Source organism: Dasypus novemcinctus, chromosome 12 (assembly GCF_030445035.2).
Source record: "Dasypus novemcinctus isolate mDasNov1 chromosome 12, mDasNov1.1.hap2, whole genome shotgun sequence".
NCBI classification, from domain to species: domain Eukaryota; kingdom Metazoa; phylum Chordata; class Mammalia; order Cingulata; family Dasypodidae; genus Dasypus; species Dasypus novemcinctus.
The window spans coordinates 31171953-31196526 of NC_080684.1; the positions used below are offsets into that span (position 1 = coordinate 31171953).

Here is a 24574-nt window from a genome sequence, read left to right on the forward strand (position 1 = left end):
CCACAGCAGGGGGGGTACTGGGTTCCTGGCCAGTGGTGCTCTGTCGTGGTCCCTAGGGGAGCAGCGACAGTCTCCCAGGTACAGCGGCGGGGACCGGGAGGGAGTGAGGGTTCAACAGTGAGCCCCTGATGCTAATGACTATGCTTGTGAGCTGATAAACCTAAAATAAGAACAAGGCCTAGAGCAACATTGTGCCTGGGAATTTCCTCCTGTCAGCCTTCATGTTACTCAAATGTGGCCAGTCTTGAAGCCAAACTCAGCATGTAAATGCAATGCCTTCCCCCCAGTGTGGGACATGACACCCGGGGATGAGCCTCCCTGGCAACGAGGGACCACTATCAACTACCAACTGATGATGCAACTGGAAAATGACCTTATACGGAAGGTTCAATGCGGATCAGCAGAATATCCATGTCTACATAAAATAACATGACTTTAAAATGCTGTTTGACCTAAAGTAAGGGGGAAGTGGAAAGGAGAAATGAGTTTATATGGCTACGAGTTTCTAAAAAAGAGTCTGGAGGCTGGCAGAAGGATTGCCCTCATGCACAACTGAGCAGAGTCAGAGAGACAGATAAAGCAGATACAACCCCCAGATATTGGTTCCTTTGAGGGCTAAAGAGACCCATGGGAGTTATGGTCATGGCCGATGGGGTTAACTACCAGGGCAGATGGCCCCTCTTTGGAAATGGTGTTTATGTGTGATGAATCTGGACTCAGATGGGATCTCCCTTCATAAGACTTTCATGCTAATGTGCTGGAGGTGCAGTTAATGTTGGGGTTTAAGATATATTTAGGGGATTTGAATCTCTGGACTGACAATGTGATAGCCAGGTCCTGAGCCTCAACAGACTCCAGCACCTACAATCTGATCTATTGGACTTACCACACTCAGCTAAGATGGAGTTGAAGAAGGACAACCACCACACCATGGAGCCTAGAGTGATTACAACTGAAAATGGGAGGATTGCATCCAGCATCCATGTGGAATCTGAGCCCCCTCTTGACATAGAGGTGCAATGGACACAACCAATCCAATGTCCACATAGAAGAGGTGGCATTGGATTGGGAAAAGTGGACATGGTGGACGATGGGTATGGGGAAAGGCAGGAAGAGATGAGAGGTGGAGGCGTCTTTGGGACATGGAGCTGCCCTGGATGGTGCTTCAGAGGTAATCACCGGACATTGTAAATCCTCACAGGGCCCACTGGATGGAATGGGGGAGAGTATGGGCCATGATGTGGACCATTGTCTATGAGGTGCAGAGGTGCCCAAAGATGTACTTACCTAATCCAGTGGATGTGTCATGATGATGGGAACGAGTGTTGTTGGGGGGGGAGAGGGGGGGTGGGGGGGTGGGGTTGAATGGGACCTCACATATATATTTTTAATGTAATATTATTACAAAGTCAATAAAAAAAAAAAAATCCGGTTAAGTTTACAATGATTTTACAATACCTTATCAGTTCAGCTACCCCAATCGTAATAACAATTTAAATACCATAATAAGCAATTGAGACTGTCCTCAGAAAAGGCAAATGGTGCAAGCTCTGAATATTTGTCCCAAATATTGAATTAGTAATTTCAACTGATATTTGTGAAATTCGAATCAGTGACTAATCATTTGCAAATATCTGAGTCAGAGAATCTTAGCATTCCAGCAGTAAAAAATATTATTATAAATGCCCTCACCAAAGTTCTTCCACAGTGCACTAAACATTAGGTTACCAACAATACATAAAGTTTGAAGACAAAATGCAGTACATGACGTTGCATAACAATAAAAACATGTGCATGTCCAAAATTTTGTAACCATGGAAGATGAAGAAATGCAGTACAAATAAGTAAAGAGGATTTGAGGTGTCTCCTGCAATCTTTGAACTCTTAAGATCATAAAACTACACTAAAAGTTTTCTCCATGTGGATTTTTATGTATAGTTTTAAAGTCCCCTCTAAACAACAACTTATGGTTTATGGGATAGAGTATAATCTTTAAACTTTCCTGGCCGTGGCAACATTTCGAAAGCAATCCAAGCATTATTTAAAAAGACAACACTTTGTCAATAAGAGTCAACAAAAGATTGACGTGACATTGGGTTGTTCTGAGGGAATATTGATGGCATAAGTAACAAGAAAGCTAGGCGCTACTTTTCATATGAGGATTGTGAACGCCCAAACAATTTACATAACAATGGAAATGTTTGTGGCACTCAAAAGAAAATAATAGATAGCTAACTGAATTTAATACCTTTGAAAGACTCCTACAATAGCTTTTAAATTTTCCAGTCCCTTTGAACATTTGGAGTGTTTAAAGCAACAACACTTGAGAGATTTATGCCGGAATACTGTAATTTGTTACAATAACAAAGCAGGAAAGGCATTCTACCAGATCGAAAGACTTAAGTAAATGTTCTAGGCTGTAAATTATCCATCATTTTACTGCTTTTTTCCAAAATGTTAATAACTCACACTTGGTGGATATATTAGAGACAATACTAGCAAATAGCAACAGTCCCAGGAAAATGGGGATTCAATGACTAACAGCTAACCATGTAAAAAGGTATTTTTCTAGACTAATAATAGTCAACACCAAAGACCATTTTCTCAAGCTAATTTGCATTCATCTTTTGCTCTCAAATGGTACATTTCTGAAAGTAAGACAGTAATTTGGTACAATGATAGATTAGGGGGAGTAAATATTATTTTAATTTATTAGATCACTTATCTTCTCTCATTATCTGAGAAGAATTATCATTCCTGAAATTTCTTAACTACGTACACGTTAATCTGCAAAGATGCATGCCATTGTGCATTCATAAAAAGAGACGTTACTCTCTAAACAAAAAAAAAAAAAAAAAAAACAATCAAAGAGCCATGTTTCAGGTTTTCACAATGCCAAGCATATGAACATATGGACAAAACTCATTATGTATTTAATTTCATAGTTTTTTCCAACATTTTATATCATCTACAATTAGACATGGCAATTTGTATAGTTTAGCTGAAGCAGTACCTAGATCACTTTCAGAAATAGTAATCCTGGCATGACTTTCTCAGAAACATAGTTTCCCTCGATACCTGTCAAACCTGTGAGATGTTGCCTTAAGCACTCTGCTCCTCTCAGTTGACATCAGGTGTTTTTAACTAAATATTTATAATTATTCCTACTGCCAAATTAATGCACACACATATATACACTGAAAATATACACACATACATATGTATGTATGCATGTGTGTGTATATATATAGTCTAACTGCTCATAAAGATATTATTATAAGGCATTGAAATATTTTCTTTGAGATTTAAGCTAATTTCATTTCAATTTAATATTGTTAATAATTGCATTTTCACCACCAATAATCTGTATCACCCAAAAGATAGAGGGCATAAGCTGACAAAGATGATTAAGAACCACACTGTAAGACAGCAAAGCAGGAATGGGCAAGCCTTTCAAAGAACACCAAACAAAATGTCCTGATTTAAACCAAATCAATGCTCTTTTCCATGTTTCACCATGTTTCACTTTGCCCCCTTAAATTCAACAAAGAGCACTCTGGCTACTTTCCCTTTACATTTCCTCTTCACCATATATACATAATTGACATGCCATCAAAAACACAACACAACATTTGTATTTATACTAGATGTCAATTGCCTATATCATATTGGAACACAGTTTCCAAATTAATCATTCTACTAAGTATTTTCTCTAATCTAAATTTTATGCAAGGAAGAGAAACAATAAAATTCTAAACTTCTTTATTACATAACATATTACCTGAAGAGTGAGAAATATATACCTGTTTGTAGAAATGCTGCAAAATCTCATGGGTCTCTAGGGCTTTCACATTTAATATTACCCTTGAGGAAATTGAGCGAATTATTTGAAGAATTCCTTACAAGAAATTACTAATGCTATGAAATAGAACACTTCAAGGATTTTAAAATATACCTAAGCTTTAAATGTCTAAGTCTAGAAGATCCAGTAGACCAAATCAGTTGATGCAGGAAACAATAAAACAAATGAAAGTTGATTTAAAGTAAAACTTTTTTCTTCCATAGGACTTTTTTCATGGCTGCTTTAACATCCTTATTTCTCAGAGAATAGATTAAAGGATTCAACATGGGTGTGAACAAAATGTAACATACTGAAGCCACTTTTCGAAGTTCGGGGTTATTTGGAGGTGTGAGATATACAAAAGACACAGTCCCATAGAGCAAGCTCACAACCCCCAGGTGGGAGCTGCAAGTGGAGAAGGCTTTCTTCTTCCCTTCACTGGAAGGGATCTTTAAGACTGTGGACACAATATACATGTAAGATACTACAATAACCACTATTGTGGGTGAAATAATAAGAATAGCCAAACTGAGTGACACGATCTTATTCATAAAGATATTGGAGCAGGAGATTTTCTCAATTGGGTTAGAATCACAGTAGAAGTGATCAATGACTCGAGATGCACAGAAAGTCATGGAAAATGTTACACTGATTTGAAGAATGGAACTGACCCAACCACAGAGGTAGGAACCAGCCACCAACTGGACACAGAGGCTTCTTGACATGCGGATGGTATATAGGAGTGGGTTGCAGATGGCAATGAAGCGGTCATAGGCCATGGCTGCCAGGACAAAGGCCTCTGTTACCATAAAGAGAGCATAAAGGAAAAGCTGAGTCACACAACCTGCAAAGGATATGGTCTTTTTCTGAGACAGGATGTTGACCATGGCTTTGGGTACAATAACAGTGGAGTAGGAGAGGTCAATGACGGAGAGGTTGCCTAGGAAGAAATACATTGGTGTGTTCAGCCGGGGATCAGTCACAGTGATGCCAATCAGGCTAAGATTTCCAGAAGGACCATGCCATAAACAGTCAGGAATAGTAGGAAAAGGAGACCGTGGAATTCTGGACAGACCCTGATGCCTACAAGAATGAAGTCAGTCACGTCTGAGTGGTTGCTTCCTCCCTTGTCACCCATGGAAATTTTTGGCTTAAAAGTGTAAGAGAAAGGCAACAAATAAGTATTCCATTCTTTACCTAGTATTACAAGTAACACTGCACATAATGAAAGACTTTAGAGTTGACATAATAATTTCCTAACCATTACCCTACTTGTGCTTTTTATGAGCAAACTCAAGAAAGGAGATGCTTTTATTTGCCTAAGGTGACGATGGGTCAAAAGTGGAATTTGGACTCAAGGTAGAGTATTTTGCATTCAAATCCAGTGTTACAGTCAACACATTACAGTTTGATATATCTTTATTTCTTTTTTCTTTGTCATGTGATTGATATGGGCATTTCGAAATATTAAAAGTCTGATAAACTTCTAATATCAATATAAAAACTGTCAGATTTGATTGTGAGTGTATAAGAATATCAATTAATATTCATTTTCCTCTTGAATAATACTTCACCTCAATGTAGTAATAAAAGAATTCATGAAAGTAAAAGGAGCTTAAAGGATATTCTGAGACAACAAGAACTTTCTCTACCAAAAAGAACTCTTAGAACTACAAATAAACTATCAAACAGTTGGTCTGTCTCATTTACAAATGATTTAAAAGGAAGCCAATCTTCAGTTCCTTTATTTAAGTGTAAAAGGAAATTGTGAGGGATACCTTTATATTTTTTATCCTGTGAATTTTATTGATCCTGCTTTTTGCAGAATAAATCAGTCATGAAATCCATGTCATCTTAAACTTGTTCTAAAGTTGAGGGAAAAAAGTGGAAACTTCAAAGTAAGGCACTAATTAAAAATGCTTATTGTATAAAATAATATATTGGCTTAGATAATATATTTTATTGAACTCTGCTCCTAATGGTTAAAGCTCAGCAGTTTTAAGAATAAATTAAATGCTGAATTTATAGAAGCATCTCAGTTAACCAATTTGGATGTGGGTTATCTGTTAAGCAACCAAAACAATTTTGGTTACTTTGGAATATTTCTTTTTTCTATGTGTAAACATACTCATTGTCAACCTAGCAACATAATTTTTGTGTGTGGCATTTAAACCAAGTTTCTTTTAACCTTACCAGGTGGAGTATGGATAATAAGAAAAAAGCAGTGATCTACAAAATTTCTTTTTCGTACTCAAACCGAAATAAGTGGTATAATAGCAAACGAAATTAGAGAGTATGGAGAAGTTTCTTTTGACTCTCCATCCTCCCTCGAACATAAGTTTACTTTTTGTAATTTTACAGCCTACAAAAAGCTCTCAGATCTAAAAGCCTTCATTACCTTCTTTTCACCTTTCATTTGTTGACCCCTCCCAACAACTTTCTCAAAAAGGCATGAAATTAATCCGCACAAATATGTATCAAGGAACAAAAGGACTAAACATCTTAATATTACTATTCTTAGCCTTTATTCTGAAATCCTTTCAAATAACTTTTTAGGAATGTAGCTTTATTGGGAGGAGCAATATGTTAGTTTACACATTTTTAAAAATTTTTTTAGAAAGTATTTATAATATATTAACTTATATGAGGATGATTATATTTTAGTCTAGAACTAAGAGAATAAAGCTAAAGAGCAGTTTCAAGCCTCAGCCATCATCTGTTACTTTAAGTGGAAAAGGGAGATACTTTTAAAGAGAATGGGAAACACTTCTAAGACATGCTAAAATTGCTCCATGCATATCTCTTTCTTCTGGAGTAAAGTACAAGTTTAAAAGACTATGTCAGTGAGTTTTATTTAAAAAGAAAAGAAAGAGGAGAAAAAGGCAAGGAAGACAAAAAGAAGAGGAAGAAGAAATCTTCAGTTCTTAAACTAAATTAAACTTTACTGTATGAACCTATATTAATGAAAATAGCATTACTTTTTCAAGAACAATTCATTGTCATCTGTCTCATCCATCCATTAAAGTTTAGTCAATTTTTATTGATTATCTACTCTGTGCCAGGTGGTATTTTGTTTGGCATTAAATAAGATAAAAAAGAAATGACTGTAATACTTATTACAATATTATACCTACCTTTAATTCATTACTAAATGACCAGTGATAAATAAAGGCACTCCATACCCATGCTCACTTTTTATAGAATGTATTATATTTTAAAATATAAAACTGCAGAGCAACATAGTTAAAAAAAAAAAAAAAAGAAACCGTTTAACCAGAAGGTTCAATAAGCAAAGCAAATTTAGGCTGGGCTGGCTTTTTACTGGGGAAGTCATGGACACACTAGCAGTCATTCCCCCAGTCCTCACTGCCCTCCCCCCCTTTTCTATTGTGCACAGGTACTTCAGTACGCTTCCATTCCACAGCCCCAGGAGGAGGCCTTAGGTCTAATGGAACCATCTGACTGTACCTTGACCCCCAAAGCACCAACAAGCAGCCTCAGCTGCTTGCCTGGGCAGGAACTCTGCGCAAAGGTTACTAGATGCACTCTTTTTGCTCAGTGGCAGAACCCTCACGCCCTGGGGTTTATAAATACCCCAGCCCTCGGACAATAAAGGCATCTGTCATCTCCCACACAAAGCGTGGATGGCGTGAGAAACAGCTGGACACCATCCCTGATTTGAGCAGTTGGCTTCCCTCGGGGTCCTGACACAGTGAGATTTCTTCCCCTGCTTTTTGAACTCTGTACTGTGCAAGAAATAAAGCTGTCATTTGCTGAAAGTCTTTGCTGAGCCTAAGCCTGTGCTCTCAGGACACACTCAATAACACCCTGATCAACAGTTTTTGAGAGCAATCCTGGCTTTAAATAGTCTACAATATAATTTTGGCCTTATTATGTGGCAATTTTTATTCAGAAAATGTTGTCAAGGTACTGGTGAGGAAAAGCTGATAATCCTAAACTAGAATAATAGAGTAATATTGTTTATTGCATTTTTGTGAAATTGTAGGATATAGACTATGAAAAAAAGTTACTTCCATTAAAAAATAATTACAAATAAATCATCAATTCGATGCATTAAATAATTGAATTAGAGTGGAAAATTTTTTTGAATGTGAGGTTTTCTAAGCAACGGAAAAAAAGGGGAAAGAATAATGTTACAGAATTACGTTATCTCTAATTTTATAGTACCACATCACTGGGGCTATGTTTTAGACACTAATTCTCATATGCCCAATCTGATGTAGCCATGATTTTCCTTCAAGCAATGGAATATGAATTCTCAGTGTTTATTCTCTTCCTGGTAATTTGTAATTGATTGCCTAGTACATTTTGAAACTCAAATATATATATATATATACACATGTTTAAGCATAAAACAAATGTTCTTATCCGTATTATGATGTTATTAAAATGTATATGATTTGTAACTTTTTCTTACCTTAATTTGTGTTTTTCTTTCTTGATACAGTAGAGAACCAAACTGTTCTTTTATTTCATTCTAGAAAAGAAGATACATTTGAGAAATTAAGGCTATCAATGACAATGTCAAAATTAAACAACTCAACTAATGCTAAACCTCAGTAAAACAGTAACCTTCATAAACAATTCATGACCATGTTTTTAGTAGGTGGCATTGCCTACAGGTCCATAATTTGCCATTACCTACTCTGAAAGTCTGCTCTTTCTTTAACATAATTCTGTTTGAAAAACTGTTTTGTCTTTCTTCTTGAGCGCAGGATAAAACCGACAGACTAGAAATCTTTTTAGTTTTCTTAGAAAATTGCAGGTATTTTCTACCAAAATTTAAATAAGTGCCAATGAATCCATGAAATTAGACTGCATGAAAATCTCTTGTCTCCATGCTGACAAGTTTTGCAGACATTAGAATGAAGATGGGAGCCAAAAGGGAATTTAAGAAGAGCAAAAAGTGTCCTTGATCCCTAGTGAGCTACAAAAATACAAGCAGTCAGAATCCATGGTCCTCTTAGTTATTTCCACATAAAGTTTTCAGAGAAAACTATTTCAGAGAATTTCAACATAAAGTTTTCCAGATTTTGGAGGAAGCGTTCCCTCTGAGAGAGGGTTGAAAATAAGTCAATTACAATTTCATAACAAGAGCAAATTCCAGGGCCCATGAGGACCACAGAAGAAAAAAAAAACAGGTATGAAGCCATGATTTCTTCACTTGCTGAAGACTCTTGGGATAATCACAGAATTATTTTGGACAGGACTCCTTGTTAGGAAGTTTTTCCCGTTTATTTTAAGCTAAACTTTGCTTCTCTGTAACTTCTACCCACTTGATTGTCAGAGCCTCCACCTAAATTTCTGCAATCTGGAGCTGCAGTGAATATCTCTATTTTATCCTCTAAATGGCATTTTTCAAAATATAAAAAGATAAATGCAATACTGACCCATAGTCTTCTCATTTCTGGATTCAATGTCTTTATTTTCTATTTGGATTTCTGGTCAGAAGTAATTAGTATTTTCTATCTTGCTAGTAGTCCTGTTTAAAAATCTGTTGTAAGACTTGACATCAGACTAGATACAAACTATACAGCTGAAATATCAGTGCTAAGCAGCGGACTTGGCCCAGTGGTTAGGGCGTCTGTCTACCACATGGGAGGTCCACGGTTCAAACCCCGGGCCTCCTTGACCTGTGCGGAGCTGGCCCATGAGCAGTGCTGATGTGCGCAAGGAGTGCCGTGCCACGCAGGGTGTCCCCCACGTAGGGGAGCCCCACGCACAAGGAGTGCACCCATAAGGAGAGCTGCCCAGCGTGAAAGAGAGTGCAGCCTGCCCAGGAATGGTGCCGCACACGGAGAGCTGACACAGCAAGATGACGCAACAAAAAGAAACACAGATTCCCGTGCCCCTGACAATAACAGAAGCGGACAAAGAAAGAACATGCAGCAAATAGACACAGAGAACAGACAACCAGGGTGGAGGGGAAGGGAAGAGAAATAAATAAATTAAATAAATCTTAAAAAAAATAAAGAAATATCAGGGCCTAATTACTTAATATTTATACTTCTTCTAAGGCATATGAGACAAAATATTTTTGAATGTTCCTAGTTATTAATCTTGCAATCAAAACAAACTTTTAGTTTTGTTTTTGAGGTTTTTTTCCTTATATGAATTGCTGCTAAGCCCTAAGCCAACATCCTCTATTCTTGTTCTGTAGATGCCTTTCTTCTGGCTATTCTTTCCCAGTTTGCAGTATTTTTTATGTAAACTTTTTTTATATTTTAGACTCCAGTTTTATCCTTTAATTCTGTTACAAAAATCAGTTCAGGAGGCAGATGTTGCTCAGTTAGGTGGCTCCCACCTACCACATGGAAGGTCCTAGGTTAAAGTCCTGTGCCTCCTGGAGAGGATGAGCCAGACAGCGAGCTAACACAGTAGACCTGGCTTTGTCAGCCGACACAACAAGGAGGCACAATGAGAAAATATAATGAAAGACACAACAAAACATGGTGGGTAGCAGGCGATTGGGCACCTCTCTCCTTCATGGGAGGTCCTGAGTTCAATTCCTAGTGCCTCCCTAAAAAAAAAAAATCAGTTTAAGCATGTTGGAGGCACTCTGCTATTGGTGACAACTTCGTGTTGTTGGTCATATTGAAATTTTACTACATTACTTTGGTTTTCTCTTTTTTTCTCCCCTCTACAGGAATTTTTATTCAGGTGCCATTTAATAAAGATAATAGATATCTTTATAATATTGAGTCTTCCTATCTATAAATATTGCTTAATTCTCCATTAGTTTAGGTGGTAAATATCTCTCAATGATTTTTTAAAGATACCTTGATTACATTAATGTTGCATAAACAGTATAGGGATTCCCATATGCCCCTACTCCCTACCCCTCCCACACTCTCCCACATTAACAGCACCGTTCATTACTGTGGTACATTTGTTATAACTGATGAATCCATATTGAAGCTTTGCTACTAATCATGGACCACAGTTTACTTTATAGTTTATGCTTTGTCCCACACATTTTTGTATGTTATGACAAAATATGCACTGGTCTGTATCCATCACTGCAACATCATTCAGGACAATTCCAATGTCCTGAAAATGCCACCATATTACACCTATTTTTTTAAAGATACTTAGGTTACATAAATGTTACATAAACAATATGGGGGATTCCCATATGTCCCACTCCCCACACCTCCCACATTTTGGGAGTTTTCATTGAAATGATTTTTGAATGGAAATAAGTCAAGGTTGCTTGATAAGTCTCCCTCCAGTTTATGAATATCCATTAATCAATTCAAGAAATGTACAATTATTGAATCACTGTGAAAGTAAGCTTTTATTCACAAAGATACCTTATTTTTTCAAAGTACCTTATTAATTAAAGGGTACACTATATGATGACCTTCTTGATGACTATTACCTTAATCAGAAAAGGGTTTCAACTAAATTTTATTCAAATTACCTGAATTTTCTTACAAGCCAAATAACTTTTTGAGACGTAAGGAGAAGTCAGAGAAAATGAGCAGCTACATCCCATGCCTTGTGTTATGCTACATAACTACAAAATTAATATATAAAATTCACTTTTATGTATTAGTCATTTTGTCAATAGTAGACTCAATTGCCATCTAACGACCTGTTCAGATATGTGAATATGATTGTTCTAATTCACAAAGCTGCTTAAGAGAGCTCTTCACAATCCAGTCTTCACAATCTACATCCATAATGTTTATTTCCAACTTCAAGTCCTATCCCTCTTTCTCCTGCAACTTCCAGTCTCTCCAAACTACTCTCACTGCCTCAAAAGGGCTTGGAGTTCCATATCTCCCTACTGTTCCTTATGCCTCTTTTATTTACCAGAATAGTTTTCCTACCCTTTATTTCCACCTCTGTACTAAAGTTACTTATTAATACCATCAAAATATCTCTTAACTCTCTCCCTTGGTGCATTCATTTAAGAGAATAGCATAAAATATCACATTTCATTTGTGTTTTCTGTATAGACTTTAAAAACCAGGACTGTATTTGAACATTCCATTGTAGTATCACTTAGTGGCACATCTATAAATACAGAAAAGAAGAGGAAACATAAAGAAGAATTGTTTCCCAGAAAAAAAAAACATTTTCCAAAATAATGCATTTTTATCAATTTAAGGCAGCATATTGACATAATGTACTTGGAGAAAATCATGAAAAAACAATAGATTGTGCAGAGTGAAACTTATCTCAGAGTGAAACTGAGATTGTTCACTATTTGAAGGAAACACCAACAGTTAGACAAAGAAACCTATACAAAACGTAAAAGTGTTTTATTTTTATGTGCTTTCTCTCCCAAACATTAAAAACACAGGTTTAGAGAAGCAGACTTGGCTCAATGGATAGAGCATCTGCCTACCGCATGAGAGGTCCAGGGTTCAAACCCAGGGCACCCTGACCCGTGTGGTGAGCTGGCCCATGTGCAGTGCTGATGTGCGCAAGGAGTGCCGTGCCACGCAGGGGTATTCCCATGTAGGGGAGCCCCACATGCAAGAAGTGTGCCCTGTAAGGAGAGCCACCCAGTGCAAAAGAAAGTTCAGCCTGCCCAGGAGTGGCACTGCACACACAGAGAGCTGACGCAGCAAGATGACGCAACAGAAGAGAGACACAGATTCCCCGTGCCACTGACAAGAATCCAAGTGGACACAGAGGAACACACAGCGAATGGACACAGAGAACAGACAACTGGGGCAGGGTGGAGGGGGGAAGGGGAGAGAAATAAAATAAAATAAATTTTAAAAAACACGGATCTAGCTCCTGTTATCTGCCTTGCTCTCATCAGACACATGCACGCGCAAACACATATATTACTACAGAGGCTGATGGTGACAATATTTTATGGGCTTCTACTTAGTAATTGAATTTCTATTAGTGATAACACTATATTTTTCATTCTCTAATGAATATTTTTAATCAAGTATTTCAAAATAATCCTCAAACTCATCTTTGTCTTTCTTCAGTTTCACCACTATAGTGATAATCCAGGTTTGCTCATCAAAACTGAAGACGATAAAAAAAAAAAAACCTCTGTGAGTTTCATGTTCTCTTCAGCACTCATCGTGTTCAAGCTTCGAGTTTTGTCTTCCTAAAACACTATTTTAACCATGCCAGTCCTTTCTTAGGATGATGTTGGTTCTCAATTTCCTGATTAGCAAATTGGGCTTTCTATTACCTTCTAAATTGTACCCTCATAATATCAGATGAGAGTCTCACTTTTCCTTTGTTCATTCTGCTCATTCTAGATTCAGCATGTTGTTTAGAATTAGCCTTTATCCTTGACTCTAGCTCTAAACTCTGCCAAATTCTAAGAGTTCATGTATTTCCAGAACATACATACAATTGTCTTGTTACAATAACCAGCTTTGATACCACTTAGTTATATATACTCTTTTCTTAATATAATTGAAGTCACCCCTACAGACTGTTACATTTATTATACTTTGTTTTATGCATGTCAGTTTACACTTCCAACAGGATTTTTAGCTGTGTTAAGATGGAAAACATTGTTCTACAAGGACCTACAGCATGTGCCACAATTTGCAGTGCATCACAGGTGCTCATTTATTTTATTTTTGAATTCACTTATCACTCCTAATTCTAAAAATATTTTTGGAGTAACTTGCAACAACAGCAGAGATATAATAATATTTAAATTTTTTGAAAACTCAATAAATTGTTCTGAGTATTTTATATGGATTGCATCTTTTAAACCTCAAAACAATTTTATATGCTATTCTTAACCTCTTATGCACTATTTTTTATTTTATCTTATTTTTAATATATTTTTTAAAAATACTTTAGATTGTGTAAATGTTATATAAAAAATACAGGGGATTCCCATATGCCCCACTCCCTACCCCACCCACATTTTTCCTCATTAACAACTTCCTTCATTAGTGTGTTACAATTGATGAACAAATATTGGAGCATTGCCACTAAGCATGATTTATAGTTTACAGTATAGTTTACACACTGTCCCACACAATTTTGTAAGTTATGACAAAATATATAATGCCTATTTTTATCATCACAGAGATAATGAAACTGAGGCACAGAGAAATTCTTGTCCAAGGTCAAGAGGTGAAGCCCATAGGAATTCTGGCTTTATAAACAATTAATCACTAAGCAACCTTTCTATATATAATTGGTCAAATAAAAATGACATATTCGCAATATAATCTGAATTTAAGGCAGCCAGAGCAAAAGAGAAAGGTACTTTTGACCTTATTTTAAATTTTTTTTATTATTGTAAAAAGAAAACTTATACCAATACTTTAAAAATGCAAAGTTTTCTTACATTAAATTCTAAAGGAAATACCACATGCAGGGTTTATTATTGTGAGCAAAATAACATGTTTACAATATGTGAAAAGGAAGTTTTTATATAGCTGCGTGTGGTAGCAACTTTCCATAAATACCAAAGATACAGCACTAAAAGGTACTGCCTATAAAGGACTAAGACAATGTGGTTCAAAGTTTGGAGACTCTTAGAGAGTCACCTTGAATACAGGATTTGAAATACCTAGAGTGATGCCAATAGCATAGGCATTAATTATCCTAACAGGCTTTCCAGAGCTGGGAAGGTAGGGTCTGTATCCTGCTGAAGGTCTGGAATGATGATATTTAAACTAAGAGCTGTGTCACTAGGTTTAAGGCACCTCTTTGTTTTTGTGGCAAGTACTGGACCTCCCTTTGCAAAATAGCATTCTACTGGTATTTCAGCTGAAATTCAGTTTACATGTCTTGCAGCACTAGCTATATCTAATACCTATATGCTCCTTATGTAATATATGAGTTTGAGCCTTACCTCAATTTCATCTGCATTTTTAAATAATAAAGATAGTAAACTTTACAGACTGTCAGAATCAAAGAATTCCTTTTCTAATTTGTGAAGAGATTATTTTATTCCTTGAACCTGGAGTCTATTATCTACGTTGAATTCATATTTTAAAAGGAATATGTGAATAGGTGGCTAAAATAAATTATTTTATAAGATACTCATTAAGTAGTTTTGATCTCAGTAGATCTTTCCTGGGAGTTTTAGAAGGGAGAGAAGAAGTTACAGAAGGTGGAAGCACTTGAGCCCTATACGATTGTCTATAAACCACCTGGGATATTCGAGTTGGAGCTACACATATAGAGGAAATATGCCTACCAATCCCTATTGCTGGCATAAATTCTCTTCTTGAAGTTTTAACCTTGCAACTATACCACAAAAAATAATGTCCTTCATTATCAGTCCTATCCACCAAGCCCAGACTCTCCCCACTGGGATTTATTATGCTCATATTGTTCTCAGGTAGAGAATAATTTGCAATAAAATTTAAATTTAATGAATTTCTGAGTAACTTTTTCCTGCTCCATTTGGCATGGTGCCAAATCCGATTCTGGTTTTGGTGACTTTGTTTCCTAATTGCCATTATAAAAGTAGAAACAAAGAGTCAAAGATGATGATTGAGCAAACATTGTATATGAAAGAGTTTTCAGACTCTCAATAACTTTTTATGTTCTTTTCTTTTCCACAAACAATTGGGGAAAATACACAATCTTTAGGTAAATATGTTACCATTTAAAAATAATATAGTTTTTTTAAAGATGCTTAGCTTACATAAATGTTACATAAAAAATATGAGAATTCCCATATGCCCTGCTCCCTACCCCTCCCACATTTTCCCACATTAACAACATCCGTCATTCATGTCAGACACTGGTTACAGTTGATGAACACATTTGGAGCATTGCCACTAAGCATGGGTTACAGTTTACATTGTAGTTTACACTCTGTCTTACACAACTTTGTAAATTATGACGATATATAATGGCCTCCATCTGTCATTACAATGACATTCAGGACAATTCCCAAGTCCTGAAAATACCCCCATATTACATGTATTTTTCCCTCTCCCTCCCCTCAGAACCTCCAGTGGCCACTGCCTCCACATCAATGATAACAGTTCTTGTATTGCTAGAATCACAGTAAGTCTATAGTAGGACAACTGTAAGTCTACTCTAGTCCATCGTTCATTCCCCAATCCTGAGGATTCTGGGATGATGATGCCCACTTTACCTCGAATTGAGAGGGGACTTAGATCCTATGGGGCAGATGGATGTTACTTTTGAACTTAGAGAGTCCCTCCCATCTCATTGTTTCTAACCCTAGACTAGACATGAGTGAAACATGTTCAAGGACAGCTGTATTCCAGACTTTACCAGAATTTTATATATATATGAAAAATGTCAAACAAAAAAGGCTCACAGAAGACTAAACACAATATTTTAGGAGAAAACACAGGCATATTAGAGTAAAATTATAGAACATCAAAAAGATAGAAAAATACTAAAAGTTTTCAGAAAGAGGACTTGCTTCTCGGTGTTTTGGCTAAGATCAGGTACAGAAAGAAAGAGAAGTTCTTAAAGGGAATAAAAATGATATTGCCATCTGATCTCGTAAAGGCTACTTGACAGAATTAGATCAAGTAATATTTTCGAAGGTCAAAGTAAAAGAACTTAGCACCTGAAAAAGTAAATTATCATTTAAATGCAAGGATGCCACAAAATATTTTCATTTATACAAAACCCAAGAAACTCTATCACACAAAGGAATCCTTTGAAAACTCTTGGAAAAAATTGAGAGAGGCAGTATAGAAGAGCAAGTAAGTTAGAAATCCAGCTCTACCATCTAATAGTTGCATGACCTAAGGCAAGTCATTTACCCTCCCTAACATCAGCTGTTCACCTTATAATAAGGGTAATGATGATTATTGCTATAGGTTTATGATGAATACATAAGTTATTGTACTTTGACATATATACTATGCCTTGACTATAGAAGGTGCTATATTATTATCTACAAAATCCCTACTGCTAATATGCTTAAGCAATTTGTATAAGCAAGGTATTCATACTCCCAGTTTACGTGCTTCTTCTACACTGTTGACCCTTCCTTAACCCATCTTTATGGCTTCATAGAGTGTTCCTTAAGAAAGAAAATCAAGCACACTTTCCAGATGCTTTTGTCTTCTCAAGTAATTCTCTGCCCAGAAAAAAACTAGTCTCAAAAAAATGATAGAATCATTTGTTGAAGATTCCATTTTAGCTGCAATCAGGAGACAAATTATTTTCAGATTAACAAACTATATATCATCGTCCAATTATTTTCTCTGATCTCTGCATGATGCCATTATACTGATAACCAGAACACATGGTTCTGAGAAACAAGGAATAAGATAGAGATGCTATCTCTCATTTATACCTAAAACTCCATTAAAATATCAACTCTTGGGAAACGGACTTGGCCCAGTGGTTAGGGCGTCCGTCTACCACATGGGAGGTCCGCGGTTCAATCCCCGGGCCTCCTTGACCCATGTGGAGCTGGTCCATGCGCAGTGCTGATGCGCAAGGAGTGCCGTGCCACACAGGGGTGTCCCCCGCGTAGGGGAGCCCCACGCGCAAGGAGTGAGCCCCGTAAGGAGAGCTGCCCAGCGCGAAACAAAGGGCAGCCTGCCCAGGAATGGCGCCGCCCATACTTCCCCTGCCGCTGACGACAACCAAAGCAGACAAAGAAACAAGACGCAGCAAAATAGACACAGAGAACACACAACCGGGGGAGGTAGAGGGGATTAAATAAATAAATAAATCTTTAAATATATATATATATATATATCAACTCTTACTCTCTAGTTATCCACAATCTGCTTGTTCAGAGATATTAATATACAACAGAGAAATACTGCCACTAAGAGACACAATGGATTTCAGTTGACATGGAAGTAGAAAATAACCTGTTTATGTTAGATGTTCTTTTTAAATTTTTAAATTTTTTTTAAATTTTTCTTTTTAAATTTCCGAGCAACAATATACCCCTTGCCCACCCCTGCATTCCCTAGTAACCACTTGTCTATTTTCTCTCTGTGGATTTGCTATTTCTAGGTATTCCATATGAGTAGCATCATACAGTATTTATCCTTATGCACCTTGCTGATTTCCCTCAGCATAATTTTTTCACATTTCCTTCATGTTGCAGCATGTCTCAGATCTTCACTCCTTCTTACAGCCTAATAATATTCCATTGTGTGCATATACCAAGGTTTATTTTTCCATTCATCTGTTAATGGATGATTGGGTGGAATTTTTCTCTTTTTGGCCGTTAACGAGTAATGCTGCTATGAACATTGGTGTACAAGAGCCTGAATGCCTGTTTTCAATTTCTTTAGTTATATACCTAAGAGTGGAATTGCCAGATCTAATGATAATTCAATAATTCTATACTTAACTTGTTGAGGAACTGCCATTTTGCTTTCTACAGTGGCTGAAACTTTTTTATATTCCCACCAACAATACATGAAGGTTCCAGTTTTTTTGCCAAATTTTGTTATTTTGCATTTTTTAATAGTAGCCATTCCCTGTGGGTATAAAGTGGCATCTCATTGTGGTTTTGACTTGCATTTCCCTAATGGCTAATAACATTGAGCATATTTTCATGTTTTTATTGGCCATTTGTGTATCATTTTTGGAGAAAGGTCTATTCAAGTGTTTTGCCCATTTTCAAGAGGATTTTTTTGTCTTTGTGTTATTGAATTTTCCTTCCATATTCGGTATATTAAGCCCTTATACAATAAATGGTTTGTAATCCTTTTTTCCCATTCTGTAAGTAGTCTTTTACTTTTTTTGATAATATCCTTTTTTATTATCTTTTCTTTTTTAAAGATACATAAATATAAATTGAAAAATTCACTGGAGTTGATAACATTGATTGCCAAACCCAATGTGCCCATTCCTAGAAATGTCTTTCTGTTTCTGACACCAAGCAACTTTTCCAGGGAAGGTTAAAAGAAACCACTCAGATGTTTATAAATAGAGAAAATAAATCTTTGATGTATACTGTGTTCAGGGACAAGTCAGGATTTTTGGTTGATTTTTCATTTTTTTCTCTAATTCCATTACGAAACTGCCTTAATAAACTGCCATCTATGTAATAAATAGTAACTTAAGCTACTAATATCACAAACTATATGCAATAGGAAAAACGAAGAGGAAAAATGGCACAAAAAGAATAAGAATTAATAGCTACCTCTGTCTTTATTTTTGAAATTGATCACAAAGCTAACTTAGCCTGACTTTGTCCAGTTTTGTTTCATAGAGTGACAACATTTGGAGGAGGGGTTTCAGCCACTTGTAGTAATTGCTTATTGTGTCCCTCAATGTCCAATGTTCAGTGTGCCCAGTCCAGGTTCCGCCGGCAAACTGCAACCAGGGGCTCCAATGAAAGTCCAGTGAAGATACTTGATGAGTTCTGGGAGACACTGGGTGTCCAGAGACGAGCTGTGAAATTCTCCCTCAATGCTGGAATCACTTCCCCTTTTAAGGCATTCAACTGATTGGATAAAGCATCACTCATTGCTTATGACAATCTCCCTGATTGATGTAATTGTAATCAGCTATATAGGATTTACCACGGCAGTAAAGTCAATGGTGACTAAAGTCCATAAATGCCCTTGTATTACAATTAGCCCAGAGCTTGCTTGACCAAACAACTGGGCACAATTATCTAAAGTTGACACATTAGCTTAACCATATCACTTACTATCTTCATTGCTATGGAACATTTGTCACAGCTAAGGAAGCTATATTGGTACATGACTACTTACTAAACTCCACACTTTATTCAGATTTCACTCATTTTATATAAGATATTGTACTACATTTACTTCCCACATCATGTTAGGCTCCTCTTGGTTGTGACAATCTCTCAGATTTTCTTGCTTTCCATGATGTTGACAATTTCGAGTAACACTGATGAAGTGTTTGTAGAATTTCATCTGAGGTTTTTCTCATGGGTAAACAGGAGATATGGAATTCAAGAGGAAGACCACAAAGGTTAAGTGCAATTTTCATCACATCATATCCACAGGGACATGCTTCAATATCACTTACCACTGATGATACTAATCTTATCAACAGGTTGTAGTAGTTTTCACCCTGTTTCTCCATTATAAAGCTATCCCTCAAACCTTCCATACTCTACTCTCTATAAGCAATTCATCAAGAGCAGCCCACATTCAAGAGCATGGGGATTTAAGTTCTACCTCCTTGAGAGAGAGATTATCTACATAAATTATTTGGACATCATCTGAACAGGATTTTTGTGTCTCCTTTTCTATTTATTTATTCAATCACTAATTACAGACTCATAGATATTTATTTTATACTTTTGGCTACAATCTGTTATAGTTCTATGATTTTTATTTTGGTGCTCAAATTATTCCAGTTTTGGCCATTGAAAGCTCTTTCAAGTTGATTCCTGTGCCACTTTAAAATGCCTCTATCTTTTTGTTTTGGGAGGACTTTCTTAATTTCTGGTACTACTAAATGCTTCAGGCTCATCTTGTACGCTTCTACACCCACCTCTATCATCAGCCATTGCTTAAAGATTTCTGGTTCCTTTATTTATAAGAGATTGGTATTAGAAACCAAGATCTGGTTACTGAGTGTGCTTACTGCTACCGAGGAGTCATTATTGCTTCTAGACTTTATTCTATTCATCAGATAATTAGAACATGAAATCTTCTCATTATTTTTGCATCTATGCATCTGTTATCTATGTTAATACAAAGATTTGTTCTTACTAATATCTCTAACTCTAATCTATACAACATGGTTGATTCTAGTTTTCCCCCCTTGCTTGTTGTAACCTCCCACTCCACCAGGGAGAAACCTGTGCTCCACCTTTCACCATTCATCTACGTATTAGTTCAGTTCCAGGATACACGAACAGCAGTTTCATAACTGTAAACCTTTACCCATTACTGTAAACCTTTACCAAGTCGAGAATTACCAAGAATTCTCGACTTGGTAAAGTGAGAACAATTTTACCAAGTAGAATGCAGTGTTTGTGCACTTTGCCTTTTATATATGGCCTCAGAATTTCCAGTCGGAAACAGAGGTTGTTCAAGTGGTTGAATCCCTGCTTCCTATAAACAAGGCTCCACGTTCGAGGCCTGGTACTTCCTAAAAACAAAACAAATTTAAAAATTAACTCTCATCTGGGAGCAGATGTGAGGTTCCTGATACCTTCTAAAAAAGAAAGAAAGAAACAGTCTTTTTAATTTATGCTCCCTAGTGCTGACTCATTTATAGTTTCCCTACAAATGGCTCTTCTGTCTCTTTTATTTGAATCTATAATTAGCACTATACTTGTTAAATACATGTCCCAGAGACTTAAGTCTTTGGTCCTTTCATGTGCCAGTTCAGTCATGAATCTCAGCAGAGTTGCAACACCTACTCTCCAGTTCATTGGACTCACCCAGGGCAACGAACAAGGAGATAATGATGGACAATGCCCATCCCAAGGAACAGAGAGTGTCTGCAACTGCAAGCAAGATAGTTTCATGCATCTGACTCATGGGTTCTAGGCCCCCTCTCAATTAGAGGCAGAGTGGGCATCTGCATCCCCAAATCTTCAAGATTGGGGAATGAATAATGGACTAAAGTAGAATTATTACTATTTGATTATAGGCATTATTATGATAACAATGGAAGAGTTTTTATCATTGATATAAGGCAATGGCCACTAGAGGTTCTGAGGGGAGAGAGGGAGAAGAATAAGTATAATATGGGAGGATTTTCAGTACATTGGAATTGTCCTGCATGACATTGCAATAACAAATACAGGCCATTATATATTTTGTCATAACCTACAAAATTGTGTGGGATAGAGTGTAAAGTATAATGTAAACTATAGACCATGGTTAGTGGCAATGCTTCAACATGTATTCATCAATTGTAACAAATGTACCACACTAAAAAAGTTATGGGAAAGTAGGAGATGGGGAGAAGTTAAGGCATAAGGGAATCTCCTCTATGTTTACATAACATTTATGTAATCTAAAGCTTCTCTAAAAAAAATTTAAACATTTTTAAAAACAAAGACTTTCCAGTCAAAAAGTCATTCTCCAAAGCTACTTAAGTCAGCACCTTTTATCCCCACTCTTCAGTGAGCTTATGTCATACATTTGCAATACAGTTTGATTATTTTTTAACAGTCAATATTCCCTGAGATCCCCTGTCCTTCTAGGTGATTTCTTAAACATCTATATACATTAACGTTCAGTCTTTGTGCCGTGACATTCTATGGACTTTGACAAAGGCATAGTGTCTTGTATGCAATTGTCCATCACTACAATACTACACAAATTAGTTTCATCACTAAATTCCCTGGACTTCCTCTAGACAAACATTTCCCCCTACTCAAATTCCTAGGAACAATGAATCTGCTTTCCTTCCTTATACATTTGCCTTTTCCAGAATGTCATATGAATGGAAACATGCTTTCACATAACAAAAGCATTTAGGATTTACTCATGTTATTGCATGAATTAAATGTTCATTCCTTTTATCACTAAATATTATAGCATTCCATTGAACAGATACACCACAGTTTATCTGCTCATTGAAAAACATTTTGATTACTTCCAGTGTTTGGTGGCTATAAACAAAGCTGCTATAAAGATTTTTATGTGTATATTTGTTTGAACATAAAATTTCAAGTCAGTTGGATATCTAGGAGCACAATTATTGATTTGCGTGGTAAATCTATGTATAACATCATAAGGAACTGAAAACTGTCTACCATAGTGCCTGAACCATTCTACAGCCCCACCAACAATAAATAAGTGTTTCTGTGGCTCTATAGCCTTGGCAGCATTTGGTGGTGTCAGTTTTTTAACATTAGCCATTCTAATAGGCATGACATTACTTTGGAAGATTCATTGCTTTCCAATTAGAGAAGGGTATAATAAAGGTTCCACTCAGCTTCTAGCAAAGGGGCAGGCACATACCCAAAACGTGGCCTACTTGATACCCCCATCAGAATTTGAATTTACAGAAAAGGAAAAACCTTTTTTCAAACTTCAAAGCGGAGTTCACGTGTTTCGGATGTAGCATTCAGTGAAATGGATTCCATCAGCAGACTCCTCTAAAGTTTGTTCTGGCCTCCTCATTCCTGCGATGCCTTGGCTCCTAACCATTTGCATAGTAAGTTCCCTAACTTTTCTATTAATTCAGTGTGCTACACATAGCCTTCTAATAAATTACTCTTGCTTATATTCGCTAAAGTAATTCTCAATGTCTTGCAAATAAACCTAATTGTCATATACTCAAATACACTAAGAGCAAATAAGGGTGAAAGAATCAATGAACCAATTATGAAAAAAGCACAAGAAAGTGGAATTAAGCTAAAACTTTTTTCTCACACAGGATTTTTCTCAAAACCTGTTTGACATCCTTGTTTCTTAGAGAGTAAATCAGAGGGTTTAACATGGGTGTGACTAATATGTAAAATACTGAAGCCACTTTGCGAAGTTCAGGATTACTTGGTGGTGTGAGATAGACAAAAGACACAGTCCCATAGAGCACGCTCACAACCCCCAGGTGGGAGCTGCAAGTGGAGAAGGCTTTCTTCTTCCCTTCACTGGAAGGGATCTTCAAGACTGCGGACACAATATATATGTAAGATATTACGATAATAACTATTGTGGGCAAAATAATAAATGCAGCCAAACTAATAGATACCATCTTATTGACAAACAGGTTAGAACAGGAAATCTTCTCAATTTGGTAAGAATCACAGTAGAAATGATCGATGACTCGAGATGCACAGAAAGACACTGAGAAGGTTACACTGACTTGGAGGATGGAACTGACCCAGCCACAGAAATAGGAACCAGCAACCAACTGAGCACAGAGGTGTCTTGACATGTGGACACTATAAAGAAGAGGATTGCAAATGGCAATGAAGCGGTCATAGGCCATGGCTGCCAGGACAAACGCCTCTGTTACAATGAAGAGGACAAAGAGGAATAACTGGACAACACAACCTGCAAAGGAGACAGTCTTTTTCTCAGACAGGAAGTTGACCATGGCCTTAGGTGCAATAACAGTGGAGTAGAACAGGTCAATGAAGGAAAGATTGCCTAGAAAGAAATACATTGGAGTGTTCAGCTGGGATTCACTCACAATGATTGCCATCATACTAATGTTCCCCAAAAGGACCATGCCATAGACCAGCAGGAAGAGTAGAAAGAGGAGACTGTGGAGCTCGGGACGAACCCTGAATCCTACAAGAATGAAGTCGGTTACATCTGAGTGGTTGCCTGTCCCCTTGTCACCCATGGCAAGAACCTGCTAAGAGGTACAAGACAAGGTTAAAAAGTCAACTGTCTACCTTTTTCCAGATTCATAAATTATCCCAGTCTTTCATAAAAGACAGTAAAATTCATATTATCTCATTTTTGCACCCCAATTATGTTAGTTAAGTAAGATTTGCCACACTCCGATGGGAACCGAATCTCGGGTGCGTTGTGTATTTCCCGTAATCCCATAACATTGACATTACTTACCTCATTTGTTCTTACAACTTACAACTGTTTACCTCCTCACTTGATTTATATGCTAAGTTGAACATTTCTGAGGGATTGAAGAAATGAAGAAATATTTGTTTTCATCTTCAATCGGTAATTTCAAATTCATTTGGTCCTCAATAGTATTTCTATTTTATAACAGAAGGATCAAAAGAAAGAGTGATCTCAAACTCTATGAATCAAAATCAATAGAGATTAATAACCACAAATTCCCAGTTTGTGAGGGTTTGAAATAGGTTACCAAGAGTCCTAAATCAAAAATCTTAAAAAAAAAAAAACAAAAAAAAAAACAATAGAA

The 24574-nt window shown here is 36.6% G+C and overlaps 2 protein-coding genes across 2 annotated transcripts; both read right to left on the reverse strand.

Annotated features, from left to right (window-relative positions):
• Positions 1-4038: 4038 nt before the first annotated feature.
• On the reverse strand, positions 4039-4979 carry LOC101443770 (olfactory receptor 9K2-like). The gene is given in 2 exon segments (XM_004471802.2): positions 4039-4853; positions 4856-4979. Coding segments are annotated over 2 exon segments (939 nt in total).
• Positions 4980-23086: 18107 nt separating this feature from the next.
• LOC101420883 (olfactory receptor 9K2-like) lies at positions 23087-24028 on the reverse strand. The gene has a single exon (XM_004450131.3). The coding sequence runs from the start codon at positions 24026-24028 to the stop codon at positions 23087-23089; it is 942 nt and encodes a 313-aa protein (XP_004450188.3).
• Positions 24029-24574: the final 546 nt, after the last annotated feature.

Coding starts and splice junctions, on each gene's coding strand:
- LOC101420883 (XM_004450131.3), bottom strand. CDS start 24,028: ATGGGTGACAAGGGGACAGGCAACCACTCAGATGTAACCGACTTCATT.